At 41.3% G+C, this 14,430-nt stretch overlaps 1 protein-coding gene across 1 annotated transcript in view; it reads right to left on the bottom strand.

Moving 5' to 3' along the window:
• ryr2a (ryanodine receptor 2a (cardiac)) overlaps positions 1-14,430 on the bottom strand; it is a 707,940-nt gene that overhangs the window by 137,598 nt on the left and 555,912 nt on the right. The window contains exons 65-71 of the mRNA XM_068045285.1: positions 12,799-12,880; positions 11,579-11,709; positions 8,599-8,919; positions 5,980-6,220; positions 3,884-3,971; positions 3,689-3,781; positions 2,762-2,932 (exon numbers count right to left, since the gene is read on the bottom strand). Coding sequence (XP_067901386.1) covers positions 2,762-2,932; positions 3,689-3,781; positions 3,884-3,971; positions 5,980-6,220; positions 8,599-8,919; positions 11,579-11,709; positions 12,799-12,880 — 1,127 coding nt within the window. The remainder of the gene's footprint in view (positions 1-2,761; positions 2,933-3,688; positions 3,782-3,883; positions 3,972-5,979; positions 6,221-8,598; positions 8,920-11,578; positions 11,710-12,798; positions 12,881-14,430) is intronic.

Consider the following 14,430-nt stretch of genomic DNA (forward strand, 5'->3'; position numbering starts at 1 on the left):
AGCTCAGAACAGTGTGGTCAGTGTATTCTGCTCTCCAGCCTGTGATTCTCACCCACTAAAGTTAATGTGTGGAAAATTACTGGCGACACAGAAGCAGAAATGCCCTTGGATATCACACGCAAGCCCATGATATCAGACAAATTGCATGAATGTACTTGTAACAGGAGACCACAAATGAAATGCAGACTTGGCATTCCAGTTAATTATCTCTTCAGGATACACATGTTAAGAGTAGAATAGGCAGGCGGCTGTCAAGTCAATGGCAAAACCAGACCATCACATCATCCTGTAGTCATGGCAGAAACCAAGCAGGCATAGAGACCCAGAAGGCAACAGAATATTTCTATCTCACAGTGCAGGCCAATGAAGGTATAATGCCACTGGAATCCCAGGGAGCTCACCTGCAGCCAACCGACTTAGCTAATCAACTGCAGAGTCACTGAAGAGCAGTAATAAACAATTAGCACAAGCTTGAATTCATAGATGGTATTCAAGGAGAAAGAGGTGCACCACATCTCCCTGAATACTTTGACTGCATGCACTACTGGACCAAGAAAATGTTTAAATTAAAACTGTAGAATTTAATGATTTATTATTTAAGTCCATGAAACATAAATGACAATAGTAAACTATCATGGAGAAATAAGCATAATACTGCACAGCATTGAACATAATAGAAGCTAGGGATACTAGAGGATATCAGTCCTCAGGACTCTTTTTCAGTGGTCATCTGTGCAACTCAATTGAATTCTTCTATGAGAACATGCCTTACCAGTCGCCCTTTCTACATTTGTTGCTCTCCTGACAGCTCATTTTCATGGTTAACCTCTTGTTCTTTCATAGAATTATCTTACATAGTGTGGCCTCTTCAAACAACAAATTTCCCAGTGTGCATGAATTAAATTAGTTAAATTCCATTCTTTTAATACAGATCTTGGGATCTTTCCCTGGGAATTGCACTTTGTAATTCTTGATATTTATAATTAGGTCCATTGGTCTATGGTTACTTAATGTCAAATTCCATTTTTTACGCAGTTTAGAGATTGTTTTCCATCATTTGATTGATTCGTCCATTAAAATTGCAAAACCGTGGCCCTCACAATGGTTCAAAAGGACCCCTGCAAGACTGTCCCTAACCTCCCCCATTCTGACCCATGCTAATATCTGAAGTACTGCTTCAAGCTGTCACTCTTGTGTCCTATGATGATCTGGTTCTTGGATCTGCTTCATTGCATATGCACTCTGTAGGAGCAGAAAAGTGGTGTAAAAAGATGTCACTATCCATGACTGCATTGCAAAACCTCGATAGGCCTCTGGCCTCCTTCTGCGCTGTATCATTCTATGATTCATCCAAGTGCCACATCCGTGTTTCCCGCTCGAACAATAGTAGCAACGAGAATGACTTGAAAGCAATGCACCATGTGAGCTTCCAAGATACTGGGCATTGACATTCATTATGTTGTGTGATGGTCGCACATCAGATGCATGTTGATGGAGCAATATCACTTCGGCTTAAGCCATTGCATTGCATATAGGTAAATAAATGATAATGTTAGTTCAGTAAGTGCTATCTTACAATCTTAAATACGTTTCCCTGCTGATGCATCTGCTCCATATACAATTGGATGTTAACACTGACATAGTGGATTAAGGTATCAGTAAGTTCAGTGATTGACAGGATGCAACCTATGATAGCTACTATGCTTGCTTGGCATCTTGCACCAGGCAGCACAGATCTGTCACTAGCCTCCTACTCAACATTGCCGTGCAACAGCTTTGTTTCGTTGGTAGCACTTCTATCTCTGAGTCAGCAGATTGTAGCACAGTGCAGTACTGAGGGTCTGCTGCATTGCGACAGAAGATTTAATATCTGATTAGCACTATTTGTAAAAGAGCAAGAAATTCTCTTGGTATTCTAGCCGGCATTCCTCCCATTACCAAAACCACAAAAAGGCAGATCAATTGGTCATTCTTATCATTGCTCACGGGATCTTGCTATGTGCAATATGATTGTTGCATTTATCTACCTAATACTGCACATTAAAGTACGTCATTGTATGTGAAGTGCCTGGAGATATGACAGGCACCATACTTTCTTACTTTCTGAGCCTCCTGAGGCATTGTTTCTCAATTGTTTCTCACATAGCTCCACTTTCTTTTGTATATGGGGTATCTGTGGAACCTGTACATGCATCTTAAGTGGCTCCCTGATCGCCCTGACCACCCTGTGCTATTCTTTCTATTCCTCCTTCATCAGTTTGTGCACTAACTCATCTTGTAACTACAGATTCTTATCCTGTTATTCAAGCAAATATAAGTTATTAGGCAATTCCTAAATTGGTGTAAATGTTTTAACTGGCACAAAGACACATCCCTGTGATGCTACAGTGCTTTTCTGAAATGATACAGCACTTGTCTGCAAACTGGCAGGTACAAGAATTTGGGCAGAATTTCCCTTAAATGGCAATAATCAGCCTTTCAGCAACCTGAAACATCATAATACACAGATTAGGCAATACTACTGTCTGCAATACTTCAGGAATTTTGAGCACAGCAATAAATAAAACCTAGTGCTATTGCTCAGGAACAAAATTACTGGGCATCGCCACACAACTAGTGTGCATGGTAAATATAATGTGCGGAGTAATTTCTAGGCTTTAGACCCTACTATTGATATTCTTGCCAATATATTAATGCCTATTGGTGTTATGATGAGAAACATAACTCAGAAAAAATAAAATCTAAATTGTGGTCTGCATACCATGCTAAACCTATTTTTAGCTAACGAAATTAGTTCCTGGTCACCAGGTGCACAAATATTTAAGCCAATAGGCAGTAGTCTCTTCAGTGCTGCAACAATGAGTGAAGTTTGAAGAGAATAGCGGTCTCCTTTCTTCTTTGACTTCTTCCTTTCTTGATCAGACACACCTCCCTGTGGAAAGCAAAAAGAAGAAAAATAGTTGTCATGTTAACATTATTTATGTGACAGAGAAAATGGTTGTTGTTATCACATTTTTCAAAAGATCAGAGCCAAGGTAGCTGAAGGGTCCACCACCAATTGTGGGGCGCAAGTGGGGAGGTGCACAAAAGGGCCAGAGCAGGAGGATCAGGAATTATAGGGATGAAAAACTGAAGGAGATTACAGAAGTAGGATAGAGCTATGGAGAAATCTGAAGAAAAACCGTCTCATGTTCTGCATTTATTGCCAGTTGACGCCAAATTATGGGTTATAGCATGGCCACTTGATCTAAGGGCTGAAGTTTGAATACTCTAAATTTGTTTCAGATAGAACCCTTCGAGATAGGAGATTTCCAATCCATTTGGCTGCTTTGGATATGAGCCCAGATCAGTGCACTCATTAGGTAACAATTAGCAAATAGTTCACCTGTTGAATATTAAAGATGGTATTACAGTATATAAAGAGCAATAAGCATCTGTCAGTGCAGGTCAGGATTAATTGAATATTATCAATCTTACTAATGCTCTCAAAGCTTCTCTATCATCCACTGTGAAGTCATTAGAACTGCTCAGCTGAATTAACGTCCAATAAATGCATGAATAAATAATATATTAAAAATATAAATTACTGTAACTTTAAATCCAATGCAACTCCAACTGCAAATCACAGCAGAAATTCTGTGTAAAACAAAGCACTATAGCTCAAAAAAATTCACGACAAATTTGAAACCTTTGACATCTTGGATTTTGTATCAGTGATGAGGAAAGACATGTTGTTGATTTCATTCTGTATCACAAAGTTCTGCTCTTCTCTTTTGAAATTCTGAAAAACATATACATTGACAGTAAGTAAGATTGCAAAAAAATTCTAAACACATGAATCGTTGCTTTATTAAAGAAAAAAATAACTGCATATTATGCTCACGTGTGATTTTGCCCAGTGAATAAATACTTCAGCTACCATGCGGAAAAGTTCTTCTGCTTCAGAATTTGGTTCTTTGAGCCATTTTGCACTAAAATGGAACAAAAAGGCATCTCATGGGCACGCTGTGAAGGCACAATTGATTTCTGTATTCATATGGAAAATAGGGCAATGCTTGTAAGGCTGGTTGGAAAGCCCCATAATATACATCCATTAATATAATGGTTGGAAATTAAGTAGTGTGGGCATGCTGTATTGCTGCTACTCACCAGGAGCGGCCAGTTAAAAATATCAGCACTGTTAATAAATTACTGCAGTAAAAGGGACGTGATTAAAAATGAAGGAAGCCCCAATCAATGCTCCCTGTGAGCACTGCTACTCACCAGAAGCAGCCAGTCGAGAAATTAGCACTGTTATGTTCAAAGTTAAGATTATTCTTTTGATTAATTGATAATTGGTTAAAAGACCTCATTGTACACACTGTAACAATATAATGTCCCAGTATTTCCTCAAGGCTACTCCTGCTCCACCGCCATAGGTGCAGCAAAGCAGGGTTTCCACCGCACATCTGGTAAAGTCATGTCGATGGAGTGGGAACAGTGCCGGGGAAATTGTGGACCAATGTGAGCAGTACGAAAACAAGCATGAATTTTACACGAAGCATGCATTAAAAAGCGTTTAAACAGTCTCTTACATGCCTTTTATCGACATAAAATTAGACCTTCTTTATCAGTTTAATTTTTCTAACATTTGGCCAAAGATAGTTACAATAGTGAAGAGCATAGTGACCATGGGCTACATGGATTCCTTCAGCGATTGTCATTCCTGATTCAATGTAGGAGATTTCCCTATGCTGAGTTGTTACAGCATTAAAAAAAATGCACGGGCTGGTGATCGGAGAAGTATTCATGCACATACTCATTGGAATAGTCATTGGTGTAAATCAGGTGTAAGCTGCTGCAGGGCATAGAAACTGGGTATGCCGTGTTTAAAAAATAGACAGGTCAGCCTGCACATTTAGCAATGGACCGGGGAACAACCAGGCAAGGAAAAAGAAGTTTTTGGCTTCACTCTCAGATGACTTCACGGTCTGTCTCATCAAACTTTTTAATCATACTTTTCAAGAATGACTCCAACAGCACCCTCTGGATCAAGCAGCCAAACAAGACTGCGCTAGACATGGCGAAAAGGCACAGAAGATGATTAAACTTTGTTGATTCAGATCTCCAAACCTCAGTGAAAGGTCATCATACAAACTTTGCTGCCTGTATAGTCTATGTGGTGGGAAGTGTGGGTGGGGCCTTACACCTGACAGGCTGCATCCTTCTTAAATGCTGCCTGATTCTCCTTTGCTCTATTCTGTGCTGCTGCACCTAATCCATATGCATAGAGAAGCCCATATGTACTCCTGAGAAGCTCCAACTCCTGATGGGGCAAAACCCCACCAGTGGTATGATACAGGTGGAAGTAAGTGCAAGATGTCTGTACATAATGGCCACAAAAAAAAACACAAAAAATGTTCCCAGCTGCAGAAATTGCTATTCAAACTCTGCACATTCTTCAGGCTCAAATACTTCTCACCTCTCCCTCAGTATCAGCTGATCCTGGTAGCTGTTCTTCATTATAAATCTCAGTCTAAGTTACCTCCAGTACACTGGGAGTGTTAAAACAGAAAACCTGGAACTGCTGCTCCACTGGCCCTCATTTTGACACAGGTAAATGACATCAGTTAAGGCTCAGCAGGCGGATTGCGGGAAGGCTCAAAAACTGTCAGGGAACATGCCGGGAGCGTTTTAATGCTTGTGTTTCTGCCTGCAAAAAATTTCCTGCACTATTTATGTACCGTAAATATGTTAAAAATTGGGAGATAATTAAACACCTCCTGACTCCAAGAGCTTGAACACCACACTGTAACATCATCACAATGACATCACACCTGAGTGACATGCTAAATTTGACACAGCTTGTGTTATTGTGCTGTTTCTTTGTAAATGAATGCTAACGTTTTGCCAGACACTTTCTCATGAAGGCAGTATTCCTTTTAACAACAGTTACGCCTTTAAATTAGTGCATGCTTAAGGGTTTTAAAAATAAATTACCGGTTATAATCCACAAATCTGATCAGTAGTGGGTAGAAAGCATAAAGATCCCGGGCCAGCACAGTAAATTCATCCAGAATTAGCAGCTCAGCCTCAGACATGTCTCCTCTGCCCTCTGATTTAAGATGTTCCTCTTCCAACACCACTGTGGCCACTTTCTTTTTCAGCTTCTCCATCAGGGGGAGGAAGTGTGTTTTAAGGAGTTGCGGTTTCACTTTGCTGATAATTGGCTGTGAGAATACTGTTAGAGGCAAAGCATCAGATTACAGGATTTGACAGGATTGGTAGAAACAGACTCAAAAGTAACTTGCAAAAAGAAATTGGTAAATACTCCAACAGACATTTGCAGGGCTATGGGGGAAAAGCAGGGGAGTTGGACTAATTGGACAACTCTACCAAACAGGTACGATGGACCAAATGGCCTCCTTCTATATTGTATTCTACTATGACCATCCAGACAGCAAATGTGTGAAATCTCCAACTGAAATCAGACTTTCCTTTTTAATAATTTGTATGCTGATTTACTATCCTTCAGCGCAGAAACCAGCATGCAAAAAACTAGGGACTGGGTACAAGTAACAAGCCTCAAGAGAGATGAAAGATTGGAGGAAACTTTCCCTTCTCCATGGAATAGTGGCGTGTGGAACAGATTCCTAGCAAAAACAGCTAGGTTAAGTCATCCAGAGGGGAATAATGAATGGTCTATTATAGTAACTCTGCGCTCTTGGCTTACTGCACAAACTCTAATTGTTTCATCAATCAAAATGAGTATTTCCATTTTGGAAAATGTGGCAGTCCTTGTAACTATACAATAAGAATGTTGCATTCTGAACAGCAGATAAGCACTATTAATTACACATTGCTGTCCAAATATCAGTTTTATGACTGACCAATCGAATAGAAAAAGACTGCATTATTAGAAATGAAAGTTATTTGAATGAGTGCAAATCTTTACCTTGTGGGAGGAAGAAAAAATCTAGTTGGCAAAACAAATGCTGCCACTAATAGACTAAACCACAAATTGCTCTTTAATTGTGCTATCTTCTTATTTATATGGCTGAATCTCTAAATGCATGTTTCCAAGCTTCCCCACATTGAAAGAGCAACTGGAAAATTGTGAACATGCTACCCAGGATTTTCCATCCATTCATTAAGCCGGCTGAAAATCTTGAGCTGTGTTTCAGCAGTTTCTTGATTTGCACATCCCAGCTGGCAATCAGTCCAATAATAGGAACTTGGGGCAGGAGTAGGCCATTCAGCCCATTGAGCTTGCCCCGACATTCAATATAATCATGGCTGATCTTCCACTTCAATGTCTTTTTCGCACACTATCCCCAAATCCCCTTATGTCATTTGTATTTAGAAATCTATCAATCTCTGCTTTAAACATACTCAATGATTGAGCTTCCACATCCCTCTGGGGTAGAGAATTCCAAAGATTCACAATCCTCTGAGTAAAGAAATTTCTCCTCATCTCTGTCCTATGTGGCTTCCCCCTTATTTTGACATTGTGTCCTCTAGTTCTAGACTCCGCTACGAGGGGAAACATCTTACCTGCATCTACCCTGTCTTATCCGTTTAAGTATTTTGTAGATTTTAATGAGATCATCTCTCAATCTTCAAAACTCTAGAGAATACAGGCCCAGTTTCCCCAATTTCTCTTCATGGGACAGTCCTGCCATCCCAGGAGCAAGTCTGTTGAACCTTCGTTGCACTCCCTCTATGGCAATAATATCCTTCCTAAGGTAAGGGGACCAAAACTCCACACAGTACTCCTGGTGCGGTCTAACCAAGGTTCTATACAATTGAAGCAAAACTTCACTCCTCCTGTACTCAAATCCTCTTGCAATAAAGGCTAACATACCCTTAGCCATGTTAATTGCTTGCTGCACCTGCATGTTAGCTTTCAGTGACTTATTGACAAGGACACCCAGGTCCCTTTGTAGATCTACATTTTCTTATCTCTTGCCATTTAAGAAATAATCTGCACATCTGTTTCTCCTACCAAAGTGGATAACCTCACATTTTTCCACATTATATTCCATCTGCCACATTCTTGCCCACTCATCAAATCCCTTTGATGCCGCTTTGCATCTTCCTCACAACACACATTCCCACCTAGTTTTGTGTCATCCACAAACTTGGAAATATTATATTTGGTTCCCACACCCAAATCATTGATATATATTGTGAACAGCTGGGGCCCAAGCACTGATCCCAGCGGTACCCCACTAGTCACAGCCTGCCAATGCGAGAATGACCCGTTTATTCCTATTCTTTGCTTTCTGCCTGTTAACCAATCCGTAATCCACACCAGTATATTACCTCCTATCCTATGTGCTTTAATTTTGCTAACCAACCTCCAGTGGGGGACTTTATCAAAAGCCTTCTGAAAATCCAAGTATATCACGTCCACCGACTCCCCTTTATTAATTCTGTTAGTAACATCCTCAAAAAACTCCAACAGGTTCGTCAAACATGATTTCCCATTCATAAATTCATGTTGACAATGCCCAATCAGATCATTATTATCCAAGTGTCCATTTATCATATCCTTTAGAATAGGTTCTAGCATTTTCCCAAACTTTCATTAAACATACTGATCTGAAATAACAGTACCTGCTAATCTTTTCATCCAAGCTCCTTCATCAATGCCCAAGTTGTTTGATATAATCTTCAGAATGTTGCCCAGGAGGGTGTTCATGTGTTCGGAAGTGAGAGCAGTGCAACACCGCTCCATCTTCTCAGGGTTATTCTCTGGCCCATGTTCCCACCAATGGGACATGTAGCTGCATAGCATGGGCAAAATCACTTCCATCACATGGGGCATCTGAGTGTAGCGTATCCCAGATTCTGCCAGCTCCATTATCTCTTCCAGCAGACTTTCCAAGGAAGGAATATTGGGACACATATCTTCCACTTTGGCTGGCAACTTCAGAGCTGAGGCATAAGAAACAATTGTAAGAATGTGAAAAAGAAAAGCAGTATTCCAAACAATGATACTTTGTATACTTAAACTATTTATTCCAAAGCATGACTTTTTGATATATGACTTGAACAAGCTTTGACTTTTTTTCAATGGACTTATTCATCTCCTTAACAAAATATATTCCAACAATTGGGACACAGAGTGACTGTTCTCAGGAGTGGGGTAATACACCGCCATTATTTTAAACAGTGGATGTGTGAGGAGAACACACGACAATTGTTTTGAACATTGTGGAGGGGGGACCGTATGGCAATTGGTTGCAGAGATGAGGGATTTTAGCTACACGGTTAGTTTGGAGAAGCTGTGGTTGTTCTCCTTGGAGCAAAGAAAATTGAGGGGAGAATTGATAGAGGTATACTAGATTATGACGGGTTTGGATAAGGAAGACAAAGAAAAGTTGTTCCCATTAACTGAAGGTACAAGGACTAGGGGGGCAGAGATTTAAGGTTTTGGGCAAGAGATACAGGGAGAGCATGTGTGGAAGAACTTTATATGCAGCAAGTGGTAATGTCCTGGAACTTGCTGCCGACAAGGGTGGTGAAAGCGGAGACGATCAATGATTTCAAAAGGAAACTGGATAGACACTTGAGGGAAATAAACTTGCAGGGCTATGGGGATAGAACAGGGGAATGGGACTGACTGGATTGTTCCACAGACAGCCGGCATGGTCTCGCTGGGCTGAATGGCCTCCTGTTGTGCTGTAATGATTCTATGATGATGGCATCACCAACTATTTCACCAACTCTAACTCAATTTCATATTGGTTTTGGTCATTCAACACACTAGATGGCATAACAGCAACACGTAGACAGAGGCCACTGTAGTGAGGGGCTGAATTTTATCAGCCCTCTAGGGTTGGGCAGGAGGGCCATAAATTGCGAGGGAAGGTAGGCGGGTGGCATGCTCATTGCCTTTCCGATGCCATTCAATTTTGTCAGCAGCAGGCAAGGCAAGGACAGCCTCCCCACCCAGAGGCCAATTGAGGCTCTTGAGCGGCCACCAATTAAGGGCCTCTTCCCGCCGCCGCTGGTATTTTACCAGCAACTGGTGAGAGCCCCGCCACGTGAGAAGGCCACCCAGTAAAACCAGGCAGCCTCTCTGTGGGCTGGGTGGGGGTGGTGGGGGGTCGTCCACTTGGGCAATCTGTGGCCCATAGAGTGGCCCCTAGCAACAAAGGCTGCCCTTGTGCCAACACCACACCAACCCCCCACCCTCAACAACCACCCTTCGCCAGGGCCTGCATGACTGACCCCGGCAATTCGCCCCCACTTACCTTCACACCGGGGACCCCGGCCTGCTCCTGATCCCAGGCCTCCTGCAGTAGCAGCAGTGGCTGCCACTCCTAGTGTCGCTGCTGAGCTGCTGGTCCTCTGATTGGCCAGTAGCTCTTGAAGGGCTTAAAGGATGGGGACCCCAGCACCAGGGAGTTAATTGCCTTAGCACTGTGAAATTCAGTCAGGGATCCCCAAAGCGCTAAGGCGGGGCTCTCTTTGCCTTTATGGCCTGGCATCAGGACCCCTGATACCTGCAGAAAATTCAGCCCAAGGTATGCAATTGACACTGCAGTTTCTGAATTTATCCTAGGCATCTAGAGGGTAAGCCTCGAACCTTCCCGTGGTCTATTGTGTGGCACAATAGTTCTGGTAAGGTGCTGCTGACCTTTGTTTGTAAAAAAGTATATTAATTTGCAACATAAATAGAACATATGCTGCATACCTACAACAGTAATGGCAAAATAAGGACTGGTTCACAATAGCAGCTTAATAATATATAGCCTAAAGCTCTGGTTTTAACTCAAGGTAAGAATCAGGCAGATGAGGGCCAAGAGGGCACCAAATCATCCCAACCTCGGCAGTGTGCGGCCCAGGAGACTTTAACTCCTGAGGCTCAGCTGCCATAGGCCCCATCCTGAATCCAGTGGAAGTTAAAAAAAGATTAAAGCAGGTTACCTCTTGATTGGCTTCTGGCACCAAATCAACTTTAGCTGCTTGCCTGCCAGCCCAGGGTTAAAGGGTTAAAATTGACCCTTTAGTGACAATGACAATTGGGACATTAGTGTCCAAGACCAGGCATGATTCTATAGTGCGCAGCAACAGTGTGCCAGAACAGAGAGGCCCAATAATCAAATTAAATGTTTCCGATGGCCTCATTGCCATACTTCAAACAAACTGCAGGCACCAATTGGGCGCCCTGATGGAGTATGACTGACAAATTTTTACTAACGTCACGGGTACGACTGGGAGAGGGTGGGTAATTGGTTGCTGGGCTAGGGCAGGCTGGCAGCAACCCACAGGTGTTTTGTGGAGACGGGAGGAACACTGCTGTTCCTTTCATCTGGTAAGGAAAGATTTACCGTTTCTCTTTTGTTCTCTCCTCAGAGATAGCACAAAAGCCTGTGTTCAGTGGCTTCCTTTAACTGCACTGCAAAGGGTCATTTACTGGGATTTGTTTCATAAGAGTTACTGTCTGCACACATGTCCTACCATTATGTGGCACAATATGGTGGAACTTTGAAGCACTGCATCAGTACATTTGTTGGCTTTTAAAGGTTGCACTGGATCAAATGAATGAATGGCCAAGAACAACTAGTTGTACATTGAGTTACTGTACCTGCTTGATCTTTTGGTGTCTTAGTGTTGTAGCTTGAGAACGGATTGTGCTTATTCGAGTCAGTTTCTAGGAATGCAACTGGAAATGCCCCAGCAAATGCTGCCAGGCATTCACCCAGTGCTGGTCGCTGCCTGCAGATGAAAAATTACACAAATAGAAATAAAATTAACAGAGAATCCTATAGAAACAGCATCCTTGGTCTCCTAATCTTAGTATCCAAAAGCTGTTGAGTAGGCCTTAAGTTCTGGAACTTCTCCCTAAACCTCTTTACCTCTCTATCTCTCTCTCCTCCTTTAAGACCTTTGAAACCTACGTCTTTGGTCAAGCTTCTAATCACGCTTGTTTTAATATATTGTTCTTTGGCTCAGTGTCAAATTTTGGCTGACAATGCTCCTGTCAAGTGCCTTGGGGTGTTCTACTATGTTAAATGCAAGTATCTTGTTGTTGAATATGTTTGTTATGTTCCAAAAGCAATATGTACGAAACCAAACTAAGATGGTAACTAAGCAAAAACAGTTACATTCAGATAGCACCTTATCACATTTCTGAGAAGGAATTTTTTTTTTTTTTTAAAAGAGTGCAGTAACTGACATGTCAACCAACTTGGTTTTAATATGGGCCAATACTTCAGGTGAAACAGTAGATAAGTTGAAATAGCACTGTAAAAGCCAGAGGAACAGAGACAGATTTCAAAAGGATAAAAATAAGTACATTCGTAATTAATTTTTTACATCAGGGTCTCTGGCTCTTGCACTCATGTTAACTTTAGGAAATTTTCCATGTTAAAAGCAGGGCTCCTCTGGGCACCTCAAAATGAGCTTGCAGTGCACATACAGGCTGCTGTGTTTCCTACATTACAACAGTTCAATAGAAATTAATTGGCTGTAAACTGCTTTGGGACTTCCTGAGGTCATGAAAGGTGCTAGATAAATGCACATTTTTCTTTTATTATTTATAATAGTAAATTATTTTTAAGCAATGTTCCTTATTTTTTTGGTGTTACTTGTTCATTGTTGGAACGCCATTGATGAACCATATAATCTCAAGGCATTCCAGTTACATAATGTAGGACTTGCAGTATTGCAAGCAGCATCTTTGAGGAAGAATGATTGGGAACTTTGCTATTGTGTACAAATTACAGTGGGATCTGTTATCACAATACAAGTAATACTTAGATACAACTATCCACGTTTTGATATTCCCATTGGCTATTTCCTTACCTTTCTACGTATATGCTTTTCCCTGTACCCAATGCATATAAGCTGCTTAATATTCTGTAACCAGAAACTTGCACGTCATCCACTGCAAAAAAGAGAACCACCAGCACAATATTAATTCTCAGATTCATTGTAATAGAGGTTATAAAATATTTTTCCTCTATCCGCTCTCATGACGTCACAGGTTTACCCATGGGATAGATGCCCTGGAGCTGAGAGGGCATGTGCTGTAAACATGAGTGGGTTCTTTTTCACAACGGTTAAAAATGTAATCAGTATCACCAACAGAGGACATAGTTTGTACTAAAAACATTTCCACTGTGTTATGGACCTCCTTGTGGATCATTTAAAGCTGTAGTGCTTCACACTAGAAGATAGAAGATGAATAGGTTTGTCTGAACAAAATCTGCTTTTCTGGCATCATCAATTTCGCACAATAGAAATCAATTTTAAGAGCACATGCTTGGTGCATTCGCACCACATTTCTTTGAGCCTTGAGCTTTGCCTCAAAAGCAGCATGTTTTTGAAAACGATCCTTATTTTGAACACTTGATTTCTTTATTTCCTAATCTGTGACAACTGTGAGCACTGAAACACTACAATATGGAACAGCAACTGTTCTAATATCCTGTTTGTTTCCATACTGATGGCAATTCTTCATGTTCACTCAGAAGCTCTGCATAACACAATTCCTTTACAATTCAGCCCGAGCTGCTATAAAGGTTTATCGTCCTTAGGCTACATTCTCTCTCAGGGTCGGGGGGTGGGGGGGGGGGGGCGGGGCGGGGGGTCATACAAATATAATTTTGATTTTGTCACATGAGTGTTTAGACGTATCAGTTACTTGCTGTCATTCAAAGAAGATTGGGTAACTGCAATTATTGAACCTGATAACGGAGCATGGATAGAGTGACAGGGCGGCAGAAGAGTTCATCCAAAGGACAAGACTGGATGTCCACTACCATGCTGTAGACTGGAGGGTAGCCAAGTCAATTTGAAGGATCAGATGTGAACTTGAGCATCGAATTGAGCAGTTGAGGTTAAGTATATCAATCTGCAGGACAAGACTGCAGATTGGATCCATGGTAACAACCGATCAGTCTCTCATACTGAATCATAGCCTTGTCTTCCTCGTATAATGCAGATTTTAAACATCCCTACCAACTCTTATATAGTAGAAGACATAACTTATTGTTGATATGCTGAAGGAGTCATGAATTGCTGATATCCTTTTGCCTGATAATGCCTTTGCTAAAAACTCTAAGTTAAGCTGGAGTGTCTGCTATGCAGTCTGAATGCACAGCCCTCAATACTGCATTTTAAAACACTACAATTAAAATTTCAGTTAAAAGAGTATTCTCTTCATAACTGCAGCCAGGCTAGAGTCATTTATGGTACAGAAGGAGGCCAATCAGCCCACATGAATGAAAAACTTACAATGTTGTCCTTTCCTTCTATCAGATTGTTCTTAGTCACAACATAATACAAAATTGCTTTTCCATAATAATGACTTATAAACTTGGTCCAATGACATTATTTCATATTTTCCTACTGACCCTGTATCTATGCTTTGCTTCAGTACGCCAAGATGGGACTGCCCTATTTCCCAAGGCTTTGCTGAGCTAATATTTCACT

Source organism: Heterodontus francisci, chromosome 13 (genome assembly GCF_036365525.1).
Source record: "Heterodontus francisci isolate sHetFra1 chromosome 13, sHetFra1.hap1, whole genome shotgun sequence".
In the NCBI taxonomy this organism is placed as follows: domain Eukaryota; kingdom Metazoa; phylum Chordata; class Chondrichthyes; order Heterodontiformes; family Heterodontidae; genus Heterodontus; species Heterodontus francisci.